Source organism: Nicotiana sylvestris, chromosome 1 (genome assembly GCF_000393655.2).
Source record: "Nicotiana sylvestris chromosome 1, ASM39365v2, whole genome shotgun sequence".
Taxonomy (NCBI): Eukaryota; Viridiplantae; Streptophyta; class Magnoliopsida; order Solanales; family Solanaceae; genus Nicotiana; species Nicotiana sylvestris.
In genome coordinates, this window is record NC_091057.1 from 170235026 (window position 1) to 170258209 (window position 23184).

Genomic DNA, 23184 nt, shown 5'->3' on the forward strand with positions numbered 1-23184 from the left:
CGAATTAGGATGCAGTGTATTCAGAAAGAAAGAAGTTCTGGAGTGTTTTTCGTGTGTAGAAAATGGAGCCTTGCCTCAGAATTTATAGGCAATTATCAGAAGAGGCGTCTGGAAAAGGTGACTTTTCAGAAGAATACGTTGTCTGCCGCGGTTCCACTGCGATCGCGGCAGAATCGCAGTCAGATAGGCTCTCTGAATCTTCGGCAAGATTCTGGCGTATTTTCAGCAGTGACTTGGTATTTAATTAATTATTAAATAATTAAATAAATTTTGTCCAAAAAATAATCTCATCGATCATTTGCCAAATCCAAATCTAAAGCCAAAGCCGAGCCGAGCGAGCGACGACGACGACGCGAGGGTTCATTCTCTTCAACTCCTTTTAAGAGCTTTAAGAAGTGATTCTATATATAAGCACACAAATGTGGTTGTCCCTCACCAATGATGGACAAAGTGCAAGACAAAAGTTCACTTTTTCAAATTTTGCATTTTCCCTCCATTTCCAATTCACACTTCTTCTACTTTAAAGCCCAATGGCTTAAAGTCCAACAATCCCCCACATGAATGGGAATGTCTGTATCAAGAAAGATCATAGATGAAAGCTATGTGATTTTGCAAGTAAGAATCTGGATAAGTAGGTTTCCCTTTGAACTTTTCGTAGTGAACATATGTCGGATATACTCGGTCAATCGGTAGATTTGATATCTTTGAACCGTCGAACTTTAGTGTATACCTAGACAGCCATATGTCACACAACCAACCCTTAACCGTCTTTGGGTTCTCATTGTTGTGTTCGTTTTAGCCATGAACACCGTCTGGTCTCATAAGTGCGTAGAGAATTGGCCTTATAGAATTCTCCTTGAAGCGGCTTACACTTCACACTTACGTAGGTGATTCCTAAATGTGTAATCCTTTAGATTGACACTATTTGATAGATACCTCATCAAACTTTGGTAATCATTAAAGAACGTGTAAAGTTCTATCCTTGTTACTGAACATTGTCTTCATCACGAGAATGGACCAAAGATTTTATTTTGACAATGTTGAACCGGTCAATCACAACTTTGTTTGAGCTCCTTGAACCTAGATCTCGGAACATCCAAGATTCTAGGTAGAGTTACCGCCATGTTGACTTGTCCTCGGCCATAGTCCCATTCCCTTAGATGATTTCTCAACTCCCTCTCTAGTTAAGCCTTTTGTAAGCGGATCCGCCACATTATCCTTTGATTTTACATAATCAATAGTGATAATTCCACTAGAAAGTAGTTGTCTAACGGTGTTATGTCTTCGTCGTATATGACGAGACTTTTCGTTGTACATAACGCTCCCTGCTCGTCCTATGGCAGCCTCACTATCACAATGTATGCAAATAGGAGCTAAAGGCTTTGTCCAGAACGGAATGTCTTCTAAGAAATTTCGAAGCCACTCAGCTTCTTCACCGGCTTTATCCAAAGCTATAAACTCTGATTCCATTGTAGAACGAGCAATACACGTCTATTTGGAAGATTTCCAAGATACTGCTCCTCCACCAACAGTAAAAACATATCCACTTGTGGACTTTGTTTCTGTTGAGCCGGTTATCCAATTTGCATCACTATATCCTTTGATAACCGCAGGATATTTATTGTAGTGCAAGGCGTAGTCTTGGGTATACTCCAAGTATCCCAGAACTCGTTTCATTGCCACCCAGTGATGTTTGTTGAGATTACTTGTGAATCGACTAAGTTTACTTATTGCACAAGCTATATCAGGTCGTGTACAGTTCATGATGTACATTAATCTTCCCAACACACGAGCATACTCCAATTGAGACGTACTTTCACCTTTATTCTTTATAAGATGATGGTTTAAGTCAATTGGAGTTCTTGCACTTCTAAATTCCAAGTGTTTGAATTTTTCCAGTACCATTTTCACGTAATGTGACTGAGACAAAGCTAGACCTTGAGGAGTCCTCTGGATTTTAATTCCTAGAATTACATCGGCAACTCCTAAGTCTTTCATATCAAACTTACTAGCAAGCATACGTTTAGTAGCTTGAATGTCGGCAATGTCTTTGCTCATTATTAGCATATCATCAACATATAAGCAAACAATGACTATATGATTTGGAACATTCTTAATGTAAACACATTTATCACATTCATTAATCTTAAAACCATTTGACAACATTGTTTGGTCAAATTTCGCATGCCATTGCTTGGGTGCTTGTTTTAGTCCATAAAAGGACTTGACAAGTCTACACACCTTCTTTTCTTTTTCCGGAACCACAAACCCTTCAGGTTGGTTCATGTAAATTTCTTCCTCAAGATCACCATTTAAGAATGTTATTTTTACATCCATTTGATGGATTTGAAGACCATACAAGGCGGCTAACGCTATTAGCATCCGAATGGATGTAATTCTTGTTACCGGCGAGTATGTGTCAAAATAGTCAAGACCTTCTCGTTGTCTAAATCCTTTAACAACAAATCTTGCCTTGTATTTGTCAATAGTACCATCGTCCTTCATTTTCTTCTTGAAAATCCATTTAGAACCCAACGTTTTGTTACCTGGAGGAAGATCAACCAATTCCCAGGTATGGTTGCTCAATATGGATTCTATTTCACTATTGACAGCTTCTTTCCAATATTGTGCTTCTGAGGAAGACATTGCTTCCTTGAAGGTACGAGGCTCATTTTCTAACAGAAAAGTCAGAAAATCTGGACCGAATGAAGTAGATATCCTTTGACGTTTACTTCTTCTTGGATTTTCTTCATTAGGCATACCATCTGTTATTTCCTCCCGAGGTCGTTTTGACTTTTGGCAGGTCACTTCACTTTCCTTTTTATACGGATAAATAGTTTCAAAGAATTCAGCATTATCTGATTCTATTATCGTATTAATGTGAATCTCAGGATTTTCTGATTTATGAACCAGAAAACGATATGCCTTGCTATTGGTTACATATCCAATAAACACACAATCAACCATTTTTGGACCTATCTTAACCCTTTTAGGTTTAGGAACTTGTACCTTAGCTAAACACCCCCACACTTTGAAGTATTTCAAGCTAGGCTTCCTTCCTTTCCACTTTTCATAAGGAATGGACTGTGTTTTACTATGAGGTACACGGTTGATTATCCGGTTAGCTGTAAGTATAGCTTCCCCCACAAGTTCTGTGGTAAGCCAGAACTTATTAGTAATGCATTCATCATCTCCTTCAACGTTCGATTCTTCCTCTCCGCAATTCCATTAGATTGTGGAGAGTAAGGGGCAGTTGTTTGGTGAATAATGCCATTTTCCAAACAAATTTCTTCAAAAGGAGATTCATATTCGCCACCCCTATCACTTCTTATCATTTTGATCTTTTTGTTTAGTTGCGTTTCAACTTCACTCTTGTATTGCTTGAAAGCATCAATTGCCTCATCTTTACTATTAAGTAAATAAACATAGCAGTATCTCGTGCTATCGTCAATAAAAGTAATAAAATACTTTTTCCCACCGCGAGATGGTGTTGACTTCATGTCGCAAATATCTGTGTGAATTAAGTCTAAAGGACTTGAATTCCTTTCAACGGACTTATAAGGATGCTTAGCATACTTTGATTCCACACATATTTGACATTTGGAATTAATGCAATCAAATTTTGGCAATACTTCTAGATTTATCATCTTCCGCAATGTTTTGAAGTTTACGTGACCTAAACGCGAATGCCATAAAGTGTTTGACTCAAGTAAGTAAGAAGAAACATTCACTTTATTGATAGGAACTGCTATTACATTTAGCTTAAAAAGGCCCTCATTTAGGTAACCTTTTCCTACATATACATCGTTCTTACTAAGTACAACACTATTAGAAACAAAAATACATTTGAATCCATTCTTGACAAGAAGTGAGGTAGACACAAGATTCTTGCGAATTTCTGGAACATGGAGGACTTGATTTAGAGTCACTATTTTTCCCGACGTCATCTTCAACGCAATCTCGCCAACTCCTTCAATTTTGGCCGTAGATAAATTTCCCATGAAGATTATCTCGTCGGGTCCTGCGGGGGCATAAGAAGAAAATAACTCCTTGCTAGCACAAACATGGCGGGTGGCTCCAGAATCTATCCACCATTCTTTTGGATTACCTACCAAGTTGCATTCAAACACCATGGCACATAAGTCCTCCATTTCATCTTCAACCATGTTAGCTTGATTCTTTTTCTTCTTATCATTCTTTGGCGCACGACAATCCACGGCCTTATGCCCAGATTTTCCACAGTTGTGACAATTACCCTTGAACTTTTTCTTGCTTGGGTAATTCTTTGGTCCAGAAGCCTTCTTCCTCTTCTTATTTTGTGGCGCCTCCTCAACAACGTTTGCCCCCATTATTGTCGAGTTTCTACGTGACTTCTTTTCAGCATTTTTGTTGTCTTCTTCTATCCTCAAACGAACAATCAAGTCTTCTAGTGTCATCTCCTTCCGCTTATGTTTAAGATAGTTCTTAAAATCCTTCCACAACGGAGGTAACTTCTCAATGAAAGCAGCGACTTGAAAGGCCTCATTTATGACCATACCTTCAATAACAAATTCATAATTAATAATAAGATAAATCTTATTAATAAAATTATTGATTCGGGTCATACCTTCAGCAAGGAGGTCATGCACAATGACTTGTAATTCTTGGACTTGAGTTATGACTGACCTAGTGTCAATCAGCTTGAAATCCAAAAACCTTGCAGCCACGAACTTCTTAAGTCCGGCATCCTCAGTCTTGTACTTCTTCTCAAGCGCATTCCATAACGCTTTTGAAGTTTCCATGACACTATAGACATTGTACAAGCCATCTTCCAAACAACTTAATATGTAGTTTTTGCACAAGAAATTAGAATGTTTCCATGCTTCAGTTACAACAAGTCGTTCATCATCCAGAGTATTTTCAGCCATGACCGGAGGATCCTCCTTGATGAAATGTTGCAAACTCAATGTAGTAAGATAGAAGAGCATCTTCATTTGCCAGCATTTGAAGTCAATACCGGAAAACTTTCTGGGTTTTTCTACCGGTGCCATAGCATGAGCAGGAGTAGAACGGCTTGACGAGGCAGCAACACTTGTAACAGTAGCACCCGTTCCCGCAATACTTCCATTAGTTTGGTTTTCATTCGTCATATTTCTGTAAAGTTGTAAACAATACAGAACTTGTTAAATCAGTGAAGTTTTGATATCTTCAAACTGAATACCAAACCAAACATACAACACGTAACAATGGTGAAGTTTTTATATACTTCAAATCCGTACGTTTATTATTCCGGCAAAGTTTTTATGTACTTTAAACCGGACAGAAACAATTATAGGAGTAGAAAGCAACAAGGCTTTAGTCTCCAACAAAGTATATAGAAAACAGTTTAATAATCAACACAGAAACGTTAGTAATTTAAATTCCTTAAGCTTGTGAGCGATGTTGTGTTAAAATAAAAAATCAGAAAACAAAATTGTTAGAAGAATAAAGAAATCTAGAAAACAATAAAGAATCAGAAATATTCCGAGTCCACAATTTTCTTGTGCGTCCTTAAGGAATTTTAACCCCCTCACACGTTGCCAAGGTAATGGATTAAATCCTCCCAGGATAAAACGGAATAAACCTTCCTGCAACAGTGGCAATACAAACTGCAGGATACCAACGAACTCAAAGAACGGAGCAAAATCACACTTACGAATTTGAGAGAGAGAGACTGCGAATTAGGATGCAGTGTATTCAGAAAGAAAGAAGTTCTGGAGTGTTTTTCGTGTGTAGAAAATGGAGTCTTGCCTCAGAATTTATAGGCAATTATCAGAAGAGGCGTCTGGAAAAGGTGACTTTTCAGAAGAATACGCTGCCTGTCGCGGTTCTACCGCGACCGCGGTAGAACCGCGGTCAGAGAGGCTCTCTGAATAAACCTGTCACGGTTCCACCGCGACCGCGGCAGAATCGCGGTCAGATAGGCTCTCTGAATCTTCATCAAGATTCTGTCGTATTTTCAGCAGTGACTTGGTATTTAATTATTTATTAAATAATTAAATAAATTTTGTCCAAAAAATAATCTCATCGATCATTTGCCAAATACAAATCCAAATCCAAAGCCAAAGCCAAAGCCAAAGGCGAGCCGAGCGAGCGACGACAACGACGCGAGGGTTCATTCTCTTCAATTCCTTTTAAGAGCTTTAAGAAGTGATTCTATATTTAAGCACACAAATGTGGTTGTCCCTCACCAATGAGGGACAAAGTGCAAGACAAAAGTTCACTTTTTCAAATTTTATATTTTCCCTCCATTTTATTTCCCTCCATTTCAATTCACACTTCTTCTACTTTAAAGCCCAATGTCTTAAAGTCCAACAATATTTGTGGAGAAAAGATCATTAAAAGCAGTGTTTTACTCAAGATATGTGTTTTTTAAACATTGTAGATAAATTGTAGCTACATTGTAGTTAAATTGTAGTTTATGTTACTTTATGTTAAAACAGTGATTTTGTTGCATCTACATTTATAATCTGTATTAAATATTGTATTTTTTTGTAGTTACTAGCTTGTATGCATTGGTGAAAACTGTAAATGGAACTTCAAGGCAACATCAATTAATGATTCCGCAATGTTCAAGATAAGGAGTTTCAACCGACAACACTTGCTCCTTAATGGACGAAACATTCATACAATGCAAACGTACTGCAACTGTAGTTGGTAGCATGGTCATTCCAAAGTATTGTGATCCTAAGACTGTTTACACACAAAAGGACATACAAACTGACATGTTATCCGAACACGGAGTGAACCTAAGCTACATGCAAGCATGGAGAGCAAAGGAAAAGGCTTTACAGTTTTTGAGAGGGAATCCGGCTGACTCCTACAACAAATTACACAAATATTTTTATATTCTTGAGGAGACTTATCCTGGTTCGGTTGTTAAATTGAAGAAGACAGCAGATGAATGCTTCTTATACGCATTTGTTGCTCTTTGTACATCAATAAGTTGTTGGCAACATTGTAGGCCAGTAGTAGTGGTTGATGGGACATTCTTAAAGTCAGCCTATAGGGGGATAATGCTGACAACAAGCACCATGGATGCAGCAGGTAAAAAGTGTAAAAATTTTGTAGTTATTTTGTAGGCAGTCTATAAAATGTAGATACATTGTAGTAATTTTGTAGTTATTTTGTAGCTATTACATGAAATGTAGATAAATTGTCTATATTATGAAGATATATTGTAGTTGTTATGTATTTATATTTTTATATATACTTTTAAAGCTGCCAATTAATATTTTATGAATTAATAATGTAGGTACAATATTGCCCTTAGCATATGTTGTGGTTGATTCTGAAAACGACGCATCTTGAAAGTGGTTTTTTGAGCAATTCAAGCAGGCATATGGTAAAAGACCTTCAATGTGTGTTGTTTCAGATAGGAATGAGAGTATACTGAAGGCAACATCAATTGTCTATCCGGGCATGCCACACTACTCTTGCATGTGGCATATTTGGACAAATATAAGGTCAAAATTCAAGAAGGGTCATCTACAATTACATGAATTGTACTTTTCTACAGCACGGTCATACACTCTGGATGAATTAATGAAAGGATGTCGAAGATTGAAGAGGTAGACCCGCGTGTGAAATCTTACCTATATGATATTAGATATCATAGATGGTCAAGAGTACATGTAACAATGAATAGAACGTGGACAATGATATCAAATATTGCAGAGTCGTTGAACGCTGTAACAAAAGATGCAAGAGAGCTGCCGATATTTGACCTTTTAGAGTATATGCGGACACTGCTAGAACGTTGGACCAACGAGAAGTTATTGAAGGCGAAGGGTATTTTCACATTTCTTGGGTCCAAATTCAACAAAGAATTAAAGAACAACAGAACATTATCTCAGAAGCTTAGGGTAAGATCTGTTTATTTGGTGCAGAAAAATAAATTACTTAATATGCAGTATTTCCAGATTGTAGATAAATTGTAGTCAAATTGTAGATAATTGTAGTTTGTAGATAAGGTGTAGAATATTTGTAGATGATTTGTAGATAAGTTGTAGATAATCTATCTTTATGATTAAGATAATATTTTTTCTGTTTGTTCTGCAATTGTAGGTGAGGGCTTCAACAGATCATATACATACTATGTTAGATGGTGTGAAGCGGTATATTGTGTCTCTAGAAAATAAGAAATGTAGTTGTGGCCAATTCCAACTTGAAGAACTTCCATGTGCGCATGCTTTGGCAGCATTAAGGCACAGGAATGAAACATATGAAAACTATTGCTCTCCGTATTACACAAGGGAGAGCCCTCTGCGTACGTATGAAATACCAGTAAATCCTCTTCCTGATGAAAGCAAATGGAATGTGCCACAACATATTTTGGATGAGCTAGTAAATCCACCGATGGGAGATAAAAGGCAACCAGGGAGACCTCAAAAGGAAAGATATAAAACATATAATGAAACAAAGTCAAAGAAGTACAAGGTGTCATGTGGAAATTGTGGAGGTAAAGGGCATAACAAAAGATCTTGCAAGAATGCGCCCAAGAAGAAATGAATATCATGTAGTTAGAATAGTTATTCAAACTAACTGTTAGTGAGTTAAAGTTAGCAGATTTTTTGTGTAATTGTTTAAGTTTTTAAAGATCATTATGAAGTAGACTACAATTTGTTTATGTGTGTTTAATATGCTTTTATGTATCGTGTCAGACATCTAAATTTGTCTTTGATATAGTGTAATTAAATTTTAATATTTATTATCTACAATACAACCGATATTAAAAAAGTAACTTTAATGTAAAGTGTTTCCAGATTGTAGGTAAAATATAGGTTAAATAAAGTTAAATTGTAGTCTTGGTAATAATTTGTAGATGATTTGTAGATAAATTGTGGATAATATATTTCTATGATTGGAGTATTTATTTCTTCTGTTTGTTGTGTAATTTAACTTCAACTGACAGTTATATACAAATATTACCTAGAACTTGAAGGTATTTCATAAAAATTATGAACATATACAACTACAAAATTATATACAATAACTACATTGAGTGTTTCCAAAATGTAGATATTGTGAAGATTATTTGTAGGCAAATTGTATTCTAACATCAAAATACTCATGTTTAATATAATGAAGATATAGTGCTGTAAATAACCAATTTATATTCAAGTGAACAACTAATAATGAAAGATAAAATAACAAAACAAAAAGGTATGCTGCAATAAAAAAATAAATTTTGTACATAAAGTAGTGTATTCTCCTTCAACTATAAATTGGCATCAACTAAACTAGGAAAACAGGACACTATTTCTTCTTTCTCTAGACTCTAGTCTTCTCATTCAAAGTAGGAGCACCCTTCCTCCTTGCTAGCCTGCTTGTAACCTCACTTTCACTGATTGACCCATCTTCTTGCTTCTTTGTAGAATAGTCCCATAGGAGAGCTCTATAGCGTCTACGGTGTTGGTCGATATCCGAAAGGTCTTCTGAAGGGATTGACAAATCTCCAAGGCTAACATACTCTACAAAAACAGCCACAAATACACCACAATCGCTGCATAAGACAAAACAATTTAATTATTTAACAAATGATTATAAAATAATAATAATTAAACATCTAGAAAGAGAGAATAGTTTTTTTACGGTGATCCTTCCTTTTGTTGTGGAATCTCCGCAACCATCCACTGTATGTTGAGAGGGTCTGTAACTGGTTTCTCAATGTATGCCTTTGTGGTCTTGAAGTCAATGTCTTTACGCTTCCCGTAGAAACCAGTGCAAGATAAATACAGAGGGATAATGATTGAAAACTTATCAACACATGATTCAACAACATTATGATGGTGTGAAGACACCATGAAATCATACACATAAAGTTGTTTGTCCGCTATGTCGAAAACGACCAACAACCAATGGAAATTCTCTACAATGTTCACGGGCATGATGACATAGTCAACTTCATCCCAGGCAACATTAGTAAGAAGTCTATACCCAAGAATATATTATGCAATATCATCATCGGGTTTAACAACCGAATACTTTTTTTCTGGCGGAGAACTTATGAACTTCTCATAGATTTGTTCAATCTTTGACTTGAACAAGCAATCGGTTGTTGTAAACCTAGTGTTGTTGTTGTTGGGGCCATATTTGCCTCTTTTTCTCAGATAATACATAATAACATCAATGTACTGCAAAATAAAATAAAATCTACTATAAGCTACAGTGTAACTACAATTATCAACAAAGCAGCTACACTTTAAACTATAAAGCCAGAATTCAAATAATCTAACAAATAGCTACACTTTAGCTGCTATACACAGCAACACATGGAACACAACCACTACCATAAGGTCTCAATAATATCTACATTCAAACTACAGTTAATATTATAAGTCTTCAACTCGCTCTACAATTTAACTACAAATTAACTACAATCATGAAATACAGATATACCAATTCTGTCCAAATTACCAAATATACAATTTTTATATATAATTCATCATTAAATATGATACATAAGGTCCAACCTAAATACAATCACACTATAAATAATAAGAGCAACATTTATAAGAAATGTCTACATTATATCTACAATTTATAATAAAAGGCATGGTCACATATATTTCATATCTACAATATAACTACAATTATACTACAAAACAGAAGACAAAATATATCTTGTGAATTTATTCTTTGATACTTACCGAGTTATTGAGGACTTGTCCGGGGTGAGCAAGAGAATAAAACCAGTCCTTCTTATCCACCTTTTCAACTCCAAGATCTAACCAAGGCTTGATTTGGTTATCTTTTATGGAAAAAGGAGTCTTCCTCCTGTAACAACAAATAAATGTCCAATAAAAAAAATCACAGAATGAATTACATATTTAAACTTTAAAATGCTGAAATGAAAGTGTCAAATTAAGCATTCATACCTCTTAGATACTTTGTCACTATGGTGGTATAACCACTTGTTGAACTTATCTAACACATCAGAATCTACATTTTAACCTATAAGAGTTGTGAAGGGGTGCTTGAGGTAGAAAAATTTAGGTCCAATAGAGCTGCTGCCTCCAGAACTATATAGAGGTATGAAAAGTGATTGTGCATGTTTCCCCGGTTGCCTGGTTCTCCCCGGATGAATATGGGTTGCTTCATCTGGTATGGGCTCACCATACTTAACCAATTGTGTTAAGTTGTCTGGCAACTCAAAGTCATCCAATGTCACACCCTTCTTATCAATGCCTGATCCTTCAGAAACAACTTCATCCACATGCTGTGCATCTTTACCTTCATTTAGTTGTTTCTCAATGACTTGTTCTGTCTGAGCTGCTACAATCACTCCGTGAATTGGGGACTGTGCATTGATATCTTCAATATCTGTTACATAAAACATAACTTACTTAACAGGAATGTAAAATTGTATAAACAATAATTATTTATTCTGAATGACAGTATGCTATTATACCTGCTTGTTCTACCTCAACTGCTTCTTGAAATTCTGAATATAAGTCAACATGTGCTGGAACATGTTCTGAACAAACTGCAACTTCAATTTATAATTAAAAAAAGGTAAATAATACTAGATAATGCTGCATTGAAAGTTGTAGATATATGTAGGAAGTTGTAGATAAAATGTGAATAATAAAACTATGCTCTATAAAGTTTTATACTAAGTGTATATATTTGTAGGTATTTTGTAGATACCTGTGTTGCTTGTGCTTGCATGCACTTGATCACCAATATTGAACTGAAATTGTTGGTTGTTCACTCCTTATTGTTGGTCATTATTTTTGGTTGAACTACCAGCAAAGTAAAGATTTTATGTTAGTTTGAGTATATTATTTCATATGTCATAATTTGTTTTGGTATATAAATATATGTCAACTCTTACCTTTGCCTCATCCACATCATATCTCCTGTTTATCAAATTCAAAACACTCTTCATAGAATCATCTATAAACACTCGAAGGTCATGGAGTTCCTCAAATACAGCTTTCCTAAAATCCTCTAACTTTCCATCAACCTAAAAGTTAAAAATACAGTTAGTTGGTAATTTTATTCAAATAAATTACAAATCAGTTTAATTATGTACGAGGCAGTATTGTTTTCACAATTGTCTACAAATTGCTACAGTTATACTACAATTTAACTACAATGTGTGCAATCCCAACAGGGCTGACTATAGAATTATATTACAATCTAACTACAATGTATACTACATAAATTGTTATGAAATGTAGATAAATTGTAGCAAATATGTAAATATATTGTATTTAATAATATTACCTATTTAATTCCCCTTTCTAGCTTCGTGAGCTTCTTAGCCACAAATTCTTTGTCCTATTGACAATCTGTATGTTTGGGTTCCAATGTTGGAGAATCAACATTTGGAACCTCTGATGATTGTGCACCTTATTCATCTTCATACTCAATCTTGTTTGGCAGAGTAAGCACTCAAATCTCTTCTCCAGATTCAGTCATGCTTGTGAACTGAATGATGAAAAAAACAGTTAGTTCCACTAAGACAGAAAATGTAGACTAATTGTAGATATTATGAAGGTAAATGTAGCAACATACAAAACTGAAAAAAATACATTAATCCACTCAGGCTTGATCATCTTCTCTTCAAAGGCAGTTAGCCAAATCTACCCCTTAGTAACTGACCATCTTAATATGCGAGGTATTGAGTCAGAACACCTCGGAGCAAGCTCCGTGCTGACGGTCGAGCAACACTCATAAAGCCACACTTGCAAGGCTAATGAGTATCCCCGTATGAGATAAGAATGTATACGGGGATTTAGACGATGCCTAACGGATTCCATAACCTGATTGAACGATTTAATACCCCATGAGTATGACTCAAACTGACCAGACTCTACCAAATAGAACCTAAAGTGGTCTATAAAAGATACATGGTCTTTGTCATAAGGGCAAACAAAAAATTCCAAAAGATAAAGAATGCACAACTTGACTGTATCCTCGTTGTTTACCCAAGATCTATTTGTTACTATGTTTTTCAAATACCACTTCTCTACTCTTTTTTTGTTAGGAAAATAACTATTCATTAACTTGCTAACATAACTAGAAGTATATCCATAATCTGTAAACTGATTCACACAATTTAAACCGATAATTAAACCAAACTCTCTCAATGAAAAATTCAATTTTCCCCCTTCAAGTGAACTGAAAAAAATGATTCATTAGACTTAGACAGTTCATACTTCATCAGAAGATGAATAGCTTGGTTTTGCATGCAAATGGAGGGGAGAGACCATAAATAACCAAAACAAGTATTTTTAAAAAACTTTAAAGCATTTGGAGACAATAACTCTTTTATCTGGCTAGGAATGCTATGATCACACAAAGTGTGAAATCTAAGCACCCCATAATCCACATTATGTGGGGCAAAATAATGTCCATTCTGCACAAAATGATAAATTATTTCACATTAGTAAACTGCATAAAAATAAAGCATTAATCTACATATTATCTACATATAACTACACAATAACTACACAAATAGCTAAAAACAAACCAGGAAGAAAAAATACATACAAATCTGCTTCAAAAAAATACAGCCTACCCACACATATAACTACAAAATACTACAAGACATCTACAGATATATACATTATCTTCAAAAATGCAGGAAGAGAAAAGTAACTACAGCTCTGTTTCAAAATTTAAAAGCTAACGACAATATAACTACAAAACGACTACAAAATAATTATAATTATAAACTGTAGAAAATCACAACTACAAATAATCTATAAAATTAAGACAACTAATCTACAATTTACCAAAACACTTAGAACAGATATTTTTACATCCAAAACAAAATTAAAAAACTGGAAACAAAAATAATAAATGTTTACCTTCACCAAATTTCTGAACCAATTTTGGGAGTTTTTTGGACTGTTTCTTCGTTTTTTGTTTTGAGTAAGCAGGAGACAACTTGGGTTTTTTAACTATTGGAATATTAGGGACATCTTCAGCAAAGTTGTCGTCTACACATACATCTTTCCTCTTTCTTTTGAGTTGTTTGCCGCCTGGTGTAGCACTTCCTCCAGCATCTACATCGTGCATTTGCTTTGTTCTCATCTCGGCACAGATTTGTCTAGGAGATGAACTGTGAGTAGTAGGTTCCATTGTATATGTAGATTTTACTTATTTTTGTGGTGATTTTTGTGTTAAAACACCCAAATCGAAAGAAGGGATATCACCTACTGTAGATTTTTTAGGTATTTTTTGGGGAGATTTGATGTTCTTCATGGTTTAACTTCAACTTGACTAAAGATGAGAACGAATTTTGTAGAATGATAACTTCAATATTTGGTGAATTTAAATGGAGAATAATGAAGAACGTGGGTAGCTTTTGTTCTGTAAAGAAGAAAACAGACGCTAAACGTGGGGGAGTGAAGGGTAAAGGTAAAACGTGGGGGGAGTTACGGGTAAAGGTAAAACGTGGGGAGGGGGGGAGTTACGGGTAAAGGTAAAACGTGGGGAGGGGTGAGGTTGAGCTGAAAGGAAAGAGAAATGTGGGAATATACGGTACTATAATTATGCCTCATATAAATGCCCCATTAATTATATCCATGTTTTAAATTATGGTATATAAATGGTAATTTAGTATACTAAATGTAATTATCTCTAACCTTAAACATTGAGGGTAATATGGTTTCATATGTAGCATAGGAAGGTAAAAATTTCAAAAAAAAAAAGTACTTTTGGCCCAAAAAAAACTTGGCCAAACGGGCTATTAATCACCATCAAGTTCGGTACCAAAGCAAATGAAAAATAAAAATAATAAATTTTGGTGCTAAATTGATCCTCACTAATAATTTGAATTATTATACAAATGGTACTATTGATTTCTTTTGTACACAAGGAAAATTTGCAGAACCTCATTCTTCGGCAAAATCCTGAGCGAGGGCATCTCCAACTTTTATCCCAATTTTTGTCCCCAAAATGGGGATTTCCCCATTTTGGGGACAACTTACTCCAACCATTCCCCCATTGTTTTCCCAAACTTTTTTATATTCTTCTCTCTCTTCTATATTATATTATTATCTTTCATTTCAATTTTATTTTTAATTTTCATTAAACAAATTCCATCGTTTATTTTTATTAATTTGTAATTTCCATAATTAAAACAATTCATAAAATTTTAAATAATATAATTTGTAAGCAATTATTATAGATTGACTAATAATTCAAATAAAAGTGAAATCATTGTGATACAAGATTAATTAAATACATATTACATAACGATAAAATTCATTCGAAATACTAGATAAATATTCAACTTCAACCACTAGTATTCTCCCATAAATGATCTATTAATGCATTACGAAGTGCAAAATGAGCATCTTTGTCCTTAATTCTTCTATGTCGAAATAAAAATTCTTGAAATCGTTGATTTTCATCTACTGTCATTTCTACATAAAAATAATAAATGCACGAAAAATAATTTATCAAAATTATACACCAGAGTTAAGATATAATATTAATATTATAAATACATTACATAAACATAATTAGATATATATATATATATATATATATATATATAAAGAGATAAATTAATAGATTAAATTATAAAATAATAATAAAAAAGTGATTAATAGTAATGGAGGAGATAAATAGTGTACCCATATTTGAGTAACATTATTCATCCTATTTTGGGGACAAAAATGGGGGAGGAACAAGAATGGGGCAAGGTTGGAGATGGCATGAGTGAAACAAAAAGAAAGAATTCTTCGTCAAAATCATGCCTTTCTAGAGCTCTAAAGGTGATTATTTTCGATTTATCTTCGTTCTTTTATATTGATTTATATCTATTTTTGACGTGCCGATCTATTTCCATTTCTAGGGTTTTGGTTTAGTTTATCTTCCCAGAGACCGTACGATATCTGTGATTTTTTAGAAGAAATTTAGAATGTGTTTCGTATTATTCAAAATTTTCATATGGTCTGATTACGAGGGGCGGAGACACAAATTCTGTATATGAGATTCGACATGGAAAATCCGCTTAGGTTGATAATGTCATGCCTGCCCTAAATCTTAATATAGCTTCCTACGTTATTGACGCATGCAATTGGGTGTTTCCTTTTTTGTTCTTGGTATTTTGTTACAAAATTTCAATTCCCCTATTATCATTTACGGATTTCAATCCCTTCTTATTATAATGTTGTATGACCCTCTTGCCACTTCTTTACAGGTTGCTTCAGCCTGTCTTGTATAGGAAAAGAATACCCAGTGAAAAATGATCTTCCTGACGTCACTGTGGAAAGTGATATTTTTGATGTCACTGTGGAAAGTGATATTGTTGATCTCATTGTGAAAAATGATCATCTTGACCTCACATTTGAGAAATTGAGACAGTATACGGGTCAATTTTCTCCAGATAATCTTGTTGGAATCTCTCAATATGGTAAGCTCTACCGTTGGAAGATGCCTGTGTGTTTGAATCAAGAAGATGAAACTACCAAAGATGTGGCTGTCAAGATTCTGTTTGATCCTAGGGTTCTTCGAGACAATAAAGACCTAGTGAGATTTGAGGTTTGTGTCTCTATTATGTGTGTGTGCACAATCTCTTACCTACTGATTCTTTTCCTAGTTTATGCTTAGTATGGAAGATTGCTTGTATATGCTTGTAGGATGAACTTAAATTCTTGCAAGATCCAAGGATTAGGGGCAATCCGAACTTAGTGAAATTGATTGGATATTGTCCGAGAGGATAAAATTCTGGGGGTTGTTTACGATCTCAAACCACGTGACACCTTGTATAACTTTATCATTCAAGGTACCCCTCTACTCTCATATTTATATTTATTGATTTTTTACTATCAATCCAAGTCTTGGTGGATAGAGTTACCCGGTACCTGTGCTAGTAGAAGGTAGCAGGTACCCATTAGAATTAGTCGAGGTGTGCGCAAGCTGGCCCGGACAGTACGGTAATAAAAAATAATATTACATGTTCAACCTTGTCTCGAGTATCTTCTGCTGTTAAATGCATTTCCTTTTGCCATATCGAGGTTTATACTAGTGAGACCATTGAGTAAAAGATTTGTTGTCACTAGAAGGTGGAAATAGCTGTTATATGGGGAAGAGGCCTTAAAAAAAGAGGGCTTGGGGGGGGGGGAGGTAGACACATGTAGGAAATCCTTTTCTTAATCACGGTGACAGGCGAAAAAATTTATTCATGAAAAAAAGGAGGACGAGATGTGCAGACAATGTAATTACTTTTTCTAGTTTTCTTGTTCAGATGAGTTCAAATGGCTGGACAGAGTTAGGGCTGCACCTGCATTAGCTCGCTTGATGAATCTCTTGCATGGTCAGAAGTCACAATACCTGATTCGCAACATTAATCTAGCTCACATAGTGCTCGACAAGGTACATTATTACAAATACGTTTTGTTGTTTCCACTGGGTATGTAAAGTTCCTGGCCGTGTGTTGACATTGTTATTTTGTGTTTGCACACAATATTTCATGAATGAGTAAAAATAGTGTCTGTTCTTTCTCTCCAGGATTTCAATCCCATCCTGTTTGAATTTGGTATGTTACTTGGAAGTAATTTGGATAAGACAGTCAGTCATCGTGAAGCTGGAACTTTTGGCTACATTGCTCCAGATGTTGCTCAATGTGGTACTAGTCCCTAAACCCAGTCATTGTTTCAATCAAATATAACAGTTGTAAATTAGCGTTGTTTTCATTATCTTGTGGAGGTGCCACTTGATTTTATCAATTTTAGAAGTTTGGTGTATTGAAAACATTTCTCATTAAACTTATTGGAGTTGTCGTCCTGCCAAGTTCCAAATTGACCCCTTGTTAATTTTTTGATGTATAAAGGTTGATACAATATCTTTGGAGGAAAATAGGCGAATAATTGTGTTTAAAATACATCATCCTTTCCACTCTTTTTTTCTGTCCTACCATTCTAAGCAAATTTATCCAAAAGTTTCTGAAACCAAGATGATGGTTTGTAGGAAACAACAGTTTGCGATAAGAACTTGCAGGGATTAAATGTGAAGCCCCATAGGAACTTGTAGGGATTAAATTCTAAGCAAGTCCAAGTAAAGCACCATGGAGTTTTTAAAATCATTTCTAGTTTTCTTTTTCCCTTTAGAGTACGACTTTATTCTTCTTGTTTTTAGTGTGCTTCTTTACTTGGACTTGCGAAAAGAAATGGTACTTGTATCTTTCACAGCCCGTCCATTTCGTTGTTCTTTCTTTCGCTGAAGCATCTGTTCTTATGCGCTTTTCATGCTTGTAAAATATGTGCAGGTGCGTGGACTGTCAAATCTGATGTTTACTCATTTGGTATTTTGCTCTTAGATCTTATGAGCAAAAGAGTTATTGATGTGAAAAACACCGTAGCGACTGCAGTTGATTTGTGGGCCTTGAAAGAGTATAAGCCCTGCAGGCGAATCAGGTAGACACATGTAGGAAATCCTTTTCTTAATCACGGTGACAGGCGGAAAAATTTATTCATGAAAAAAAGGAGGACGAGATGTGCAGACAATGTAATTACATTTTTTAGTTTTCTTGTTCAGATGAGTTCAAATGGCTGGACAGAGTTAGGGCTGCACCTGCATTAGCTCGCTTGGTGAATCTCTTGCATGGTCAGAAGTCACAATACCTGATTCACAACATTAATCCAGCTCACATAGTGCTCGACAAGGTACGTTATTACAAATACGTTTTGTTGTTTCCACTGGGTATGTAAAGTTCCCGGCCGTGTGTTGACATTGTTATTTTGTGTTTGCACACAATATTTCATGACTGAGTAAAAATAGTGTCTGTTCTTTCTCTCCAGGATTTCAATCCCATTCTATTTGAATTTGGTATGTTACTTGGAAGTAATTTGGATAAGATAGTCAGTCATCGTGAAGCTGGAACTTTTGGCTACATTGCTCCAGATGTTGCTCAATGTGGTACTAGTCCCTAAACCCATTGTTTTAATCAAATATAACAGTTGTAAATTAGCGTTGTTTTCATTATATTTACATGTTATTTTCATTATCTTGTGGAGGTGCCACTTGATTTTATCAATTTTAGAAGTTTGGTGTATTGAAAACATTTCTCATTAAACTTATTGGAGTTGTCGTCCTGCCAAGTTCCAAATTGACCCCTTGTTAATTTTTTGATGTATAAAGGTTGACACAATATCTTTGGAGGAAAAGAGGCGAATAATTGTGTTTAAAATACATCATCCTTTCCACTCTTTTTTTCTGTCCTACCATTCTAAGCAAATTTATCCAAAAGTTTCTGAAACCAAGATGATGGTTTGTAGGAAACAACAGTTTGCGATAAGAACTTGCAGGGATTAAATGTGAAGCCCCATAGGAACTTGTAGGGATTAAATTCTAAGCAAGTCCAAGTAAAGCACCATGGAGTTTTTGAAACCATTTCTAGTTTTCTTTTTCCCGTTATAGTACGACTTTATTCTTCTTGTTTTTAGTGTGCTGCTTTACTTGGACTTGCGAAAAGAAATGATGCTTGTATCTTTCACAGCCCGTCCATTTCGTTGTTCTTTCTTTCTTTCGTTGAAGCATCTGTTCTTATGCGCTTTTCAAGCTTGTAAAATATGTGCAGGTGGGTGGACTGTCAAATATGATGTTTACTCATTTGGTATTTTGCTCTTAGATCTTATGAGCAAAAGAGTTATTGATGTGAAAAACACTGTAGCGACTGCAGTTGATTTGTGGGCCTTGAAAGAGTACAAGCCCTGCATGCGAATCAGGTAGACACATGTAGGAAATCCTTTTCTTAATCACGGTGACAGGCGGAAAAATTTATTCATGAAAAAAAGGAGGACGAGATGTGCAGACAATGTAATTACTTTTTTTAGTTTTCTTGGTCAGATGAGTTCAAATGGCTGGATAGAGTTAGGGCTGCACCTGCATTAGCTCGCTTGGTGAATCTCTTGCATGGTCAGAAGTCACAATACCTGATTCACAACATTAATCCAGCTCACATAGTGCTCGACAAGGTACGTTATTACAAATACGTTTTGTTGTTTCCACTGGGTATGTAAAGTTCCTGGCCGTGTGTTGACATTGTTATTTTGTGTTTGCACACAATATTTCATGACTGAGTAAAAATAGTGTCTGTTCTTTCTCTCCATGATTTCAATCCCATCCTGTTTGAATTTGGTATGTTACTTGGAAGTAATTTGGATAAGACAGTCAGTCATCGTGAAGCTGGAACTTTTGGCTACATTGCTCCAGATGTTGCTCAATGTGGTACTAGTCCCTAAACTCAGTCATTGTTTCAATCAAATATAACAGTTGTAAATTAGCGTTGTTTTCATTATATTTACATGTTGTTTCATTATCTTGTGGAGGTGCCACTTGATTTTATCAATTTTAGAAGTTTGGCGTATTGAAAACATTTCTCATTAAACTTATTGGAGCTGTCGTCCTGCCAAGTTCCAAATTGACCCCTTGTTAATTTTTTGATGTATAAAGGTTGACACAATATCTTTGGAGGAAAAGAGGCGAATAATTGTGTTTAAAATACATCATCCTTTCCACTCTTTTTTTCTGTCCTACCATTCTAAGCAAATTTATCCAAAAGTTTCTGAAACCAAGATGATGGTTTGTAGGAAACAACAGTTTGCGATAAGAACTTGCAGGGATTAAATGTGAAGCCCCATAGGAACTTGTAGGGATTAAATTCTAAGCAAGTCCAAGTAAAGCACCATGGAGTTTTTGAAACCATTTCTAGTTTTCTTTTTCCCGTTATAGTACGACTTTATTCTTCTTGTTTTTAGTGTGCTGCTTTACTTGGACTTGCGAAAAGAAATGGTGCTTGTATCTTTCACAGCCCGTCCATTTCGTTGTTCTTTCTTTCTTTCGCTGAAGCATCTGTTCTTATGCGCTTTTCATGCTTGTTAAATATGTGCAGGTGCGTGGACTGTCAAATCTGATGTTTACTCATTTGGTGTTTTGCTCTTAGATCTTATGAGCAAAAGAGTTATTGATGTGAAAAACACCGTAGCGACTGAAAGAGTACAAGCCTGGGTGTTCACTTGTGCACCAAAGTCTTGAGGATGATCCAGACTTTGATCCTCGTGATGGACCTAAAATGACAGATCTTGCAATGCAGTGTTTGGATGAAAAAGAAAAGAAGCGACCACTAATGAAAGAGGTTGTTAACCGTCTGGAGGCTTTACATGTTGTGCAACAGCATGCAGAGAGAAAATGAGTTCTTTCTTAAGATGTTAAATGTTAGACGTTAATATGATATATCAGGCTTCCCTTCCAATTAATGCCCAGTGATGCATGTACTAAGTGGATCAGTTAGATAGTAGGTTTACAGTGGATACTAATTTGACCCTTTCATTTTGATGGAAATGCTGGTAAACTTGTTTGCTGAAGCCAATGCAATGCGCTAGCCTTGTTACCAGCATACGATTGATAATAGGGCATTTAATCTCTCTTTTCAATAGATTTAGAATTCTATTGTCATGTCCACTTTGTGTGTTTCTTAACGTTTTTTTCCCACGTCTATGCTATCGGACGTTAACTGGAGCTAAATATACCCTTCTTTTGAAAATTCTTTGACTCGTTAATCCAACTCCTTCCTTTGACAAGACAAAATCTCACCATCCTATGTGAAAGTCCAAATTGTGTTTAGTCTTTTATGTAATGAAAAATCCCCTCCCCCCCGCTGCTCTTCTTAATTTGCGGCATCAAATCAAGGCTCACAAAGGAAGAAGAAGCTAGATTAAGCTCAAGGTATCCTACCATTTTTTCTTAAATCTCCAATAAAAAATGTGGCTGAACTCACCCCCCTTCTTGAGACACTTCCTTCAACAACTACCCACCCTACCTTTTAAGAGTGTGTGCGCGCCTATATATCTATTGATATTGAAGTGTAAATGGAGTAGTACATTATGGATATCCATATTATATTCATATTATCCATTGAATAACTCATTTTTTATCCGTTTTAAACATGGACCGGATCGGATAATTTATCCATTTTTGCATTGTCCGTTTTCGATGGGCCCGTTTGCCACTTCTAAGCTTATCGTTCCAACTAGCCGCCCTTTTCCACCACCATGTGGAACCATTTCCTTCCTTCCTTCGTAACCATCTTAGCCATATCACCGTAACTAGGGGTATACAAAGAAATCGATAATCCGAATCAAATCGAAAAAAAATCGATATAGTTTGGTTTGATTTGATTTGGTATTGAAAAATAAAACCCGACCATAATTGGTTTGGTTTGGTTTTAACTAAAAAAAAGTCAAACTGAAACCAAACCAACCCGATAGCATATTTATATATTTTAAAAAATATTTTATACATATAAATATTTATTGTAATGTAATTTATAAATATTTCTTAAACTTTTTCACAATTTTATCGTTTAACGTATTATATCAAGTTTAGACTTAACATTCTTGAATGTTAAATTATTTTTAAAGCTCATAAATGCAATAACTCAAACAAAATTCATATCAATACTAATGCTAACAAAAGAAATTCAATTGAATATTGAAAATGACGATAGTGTTGGATAATTATTTTAGTTTTACATTGGTTTATAATGAAAATGCATAACTTAGTTTATCTTTTCCTTTAGTGCTTAGTTATGTAATTAATATTAGTACTTATTAGCTATACTTATTTTAGCATAACCTATATAGTATTTTTAGATTATGTTAAATTTTATTATAGCATATTAATTAGTAATATTTTTTTATGTAATTTTATTATTTTATCTTGTTATTGAATATTTTAGTATAATGCTATGACATTGATTTGGCTTGACACCCCTAACGGCAACCATTCAAATATGATCACAGATCTATCAAGAGTTTAACCAAATCTTGACAGCATTTTGCGGACGCATTTACCTAATTCAAGATGAATGATTTTTTATAAGATCAATCCCCACCGCGAGAATCCCACGACATCCAGATTAGACACACTGGTGGTGAAATTTCACTTTAACTAGTCAATTATGGGTAAAGCATTTCTTTTTCTATTTTCACGTCATTATTGCATATTAAAAGGTCCACTTATTTTTGAGAATTATTTTGAAAATAAAAGGGAACAGTCTCAAATTTTTAATACTACAATTTATAAGTGATACAAATATCTTTAAGAATATGAAGTAGTATATACGGTAAGTAATTTTTTTATTTTATTTTTAATTTCTCAAATTTGATTTATCTAAGCTAGTTTTTGCTGCATATTATT

At 34.9% G+C, this 23184-nt stretch overlaps 1 protein-coding gene across 1 annotated transcript; it reads left to right on the forward strand.

Moving 5' to 3' along the window:
• The first annotated feature begins 6629 nt into the window (after positions 1 to 6629).
• On the forward strand, positions 6630 to 8529 carry LOC104228785 (uncharacterized). Its single transcript, XM_009781322.2, has 3 exons — positions 6630 to 7065; positions 7696 to 7883; positions 8086 to 8529. The coding sequence occupies exons 1-3, from the start codon at positions 6630 to 6632 to the stop codon at positions 8527 to 8529; spliced, it is 1068 nt and encodes a 355-aa protein (XP_009779624.2).
• The last annotated feature ends 14655 nt before the right edge of the window (positions 8530 to 23184 follow it).

What these genes read in the sequence shown, in the direction of transcription:
- LOC104228785 (XM_009781322.2), top strand. Translation starts at nt 6,630, where the DNA reads ATGGACGAAACATTCATACAATGCAAACGTACTGCAACTGTAGTTGGT. An exon ending in AAGCACCATGGATGCAGCAG is followed by an intron (nt 7,066 to 7,695) that starts GTAAAAAGTGTA and finishes CAAATATTGCAG; the next exon opens with AGTCGTTGAACGCTGTAACA. An exon ending in CATTATCTCAGAAGCTTAGG is followed by an intron (nt 7,884 to 8,085) that starts GTAAGATCTGTT and finishes CTGCAATTGTAG; the next exon opens with GTGAGGGCTTCAACAGATCA.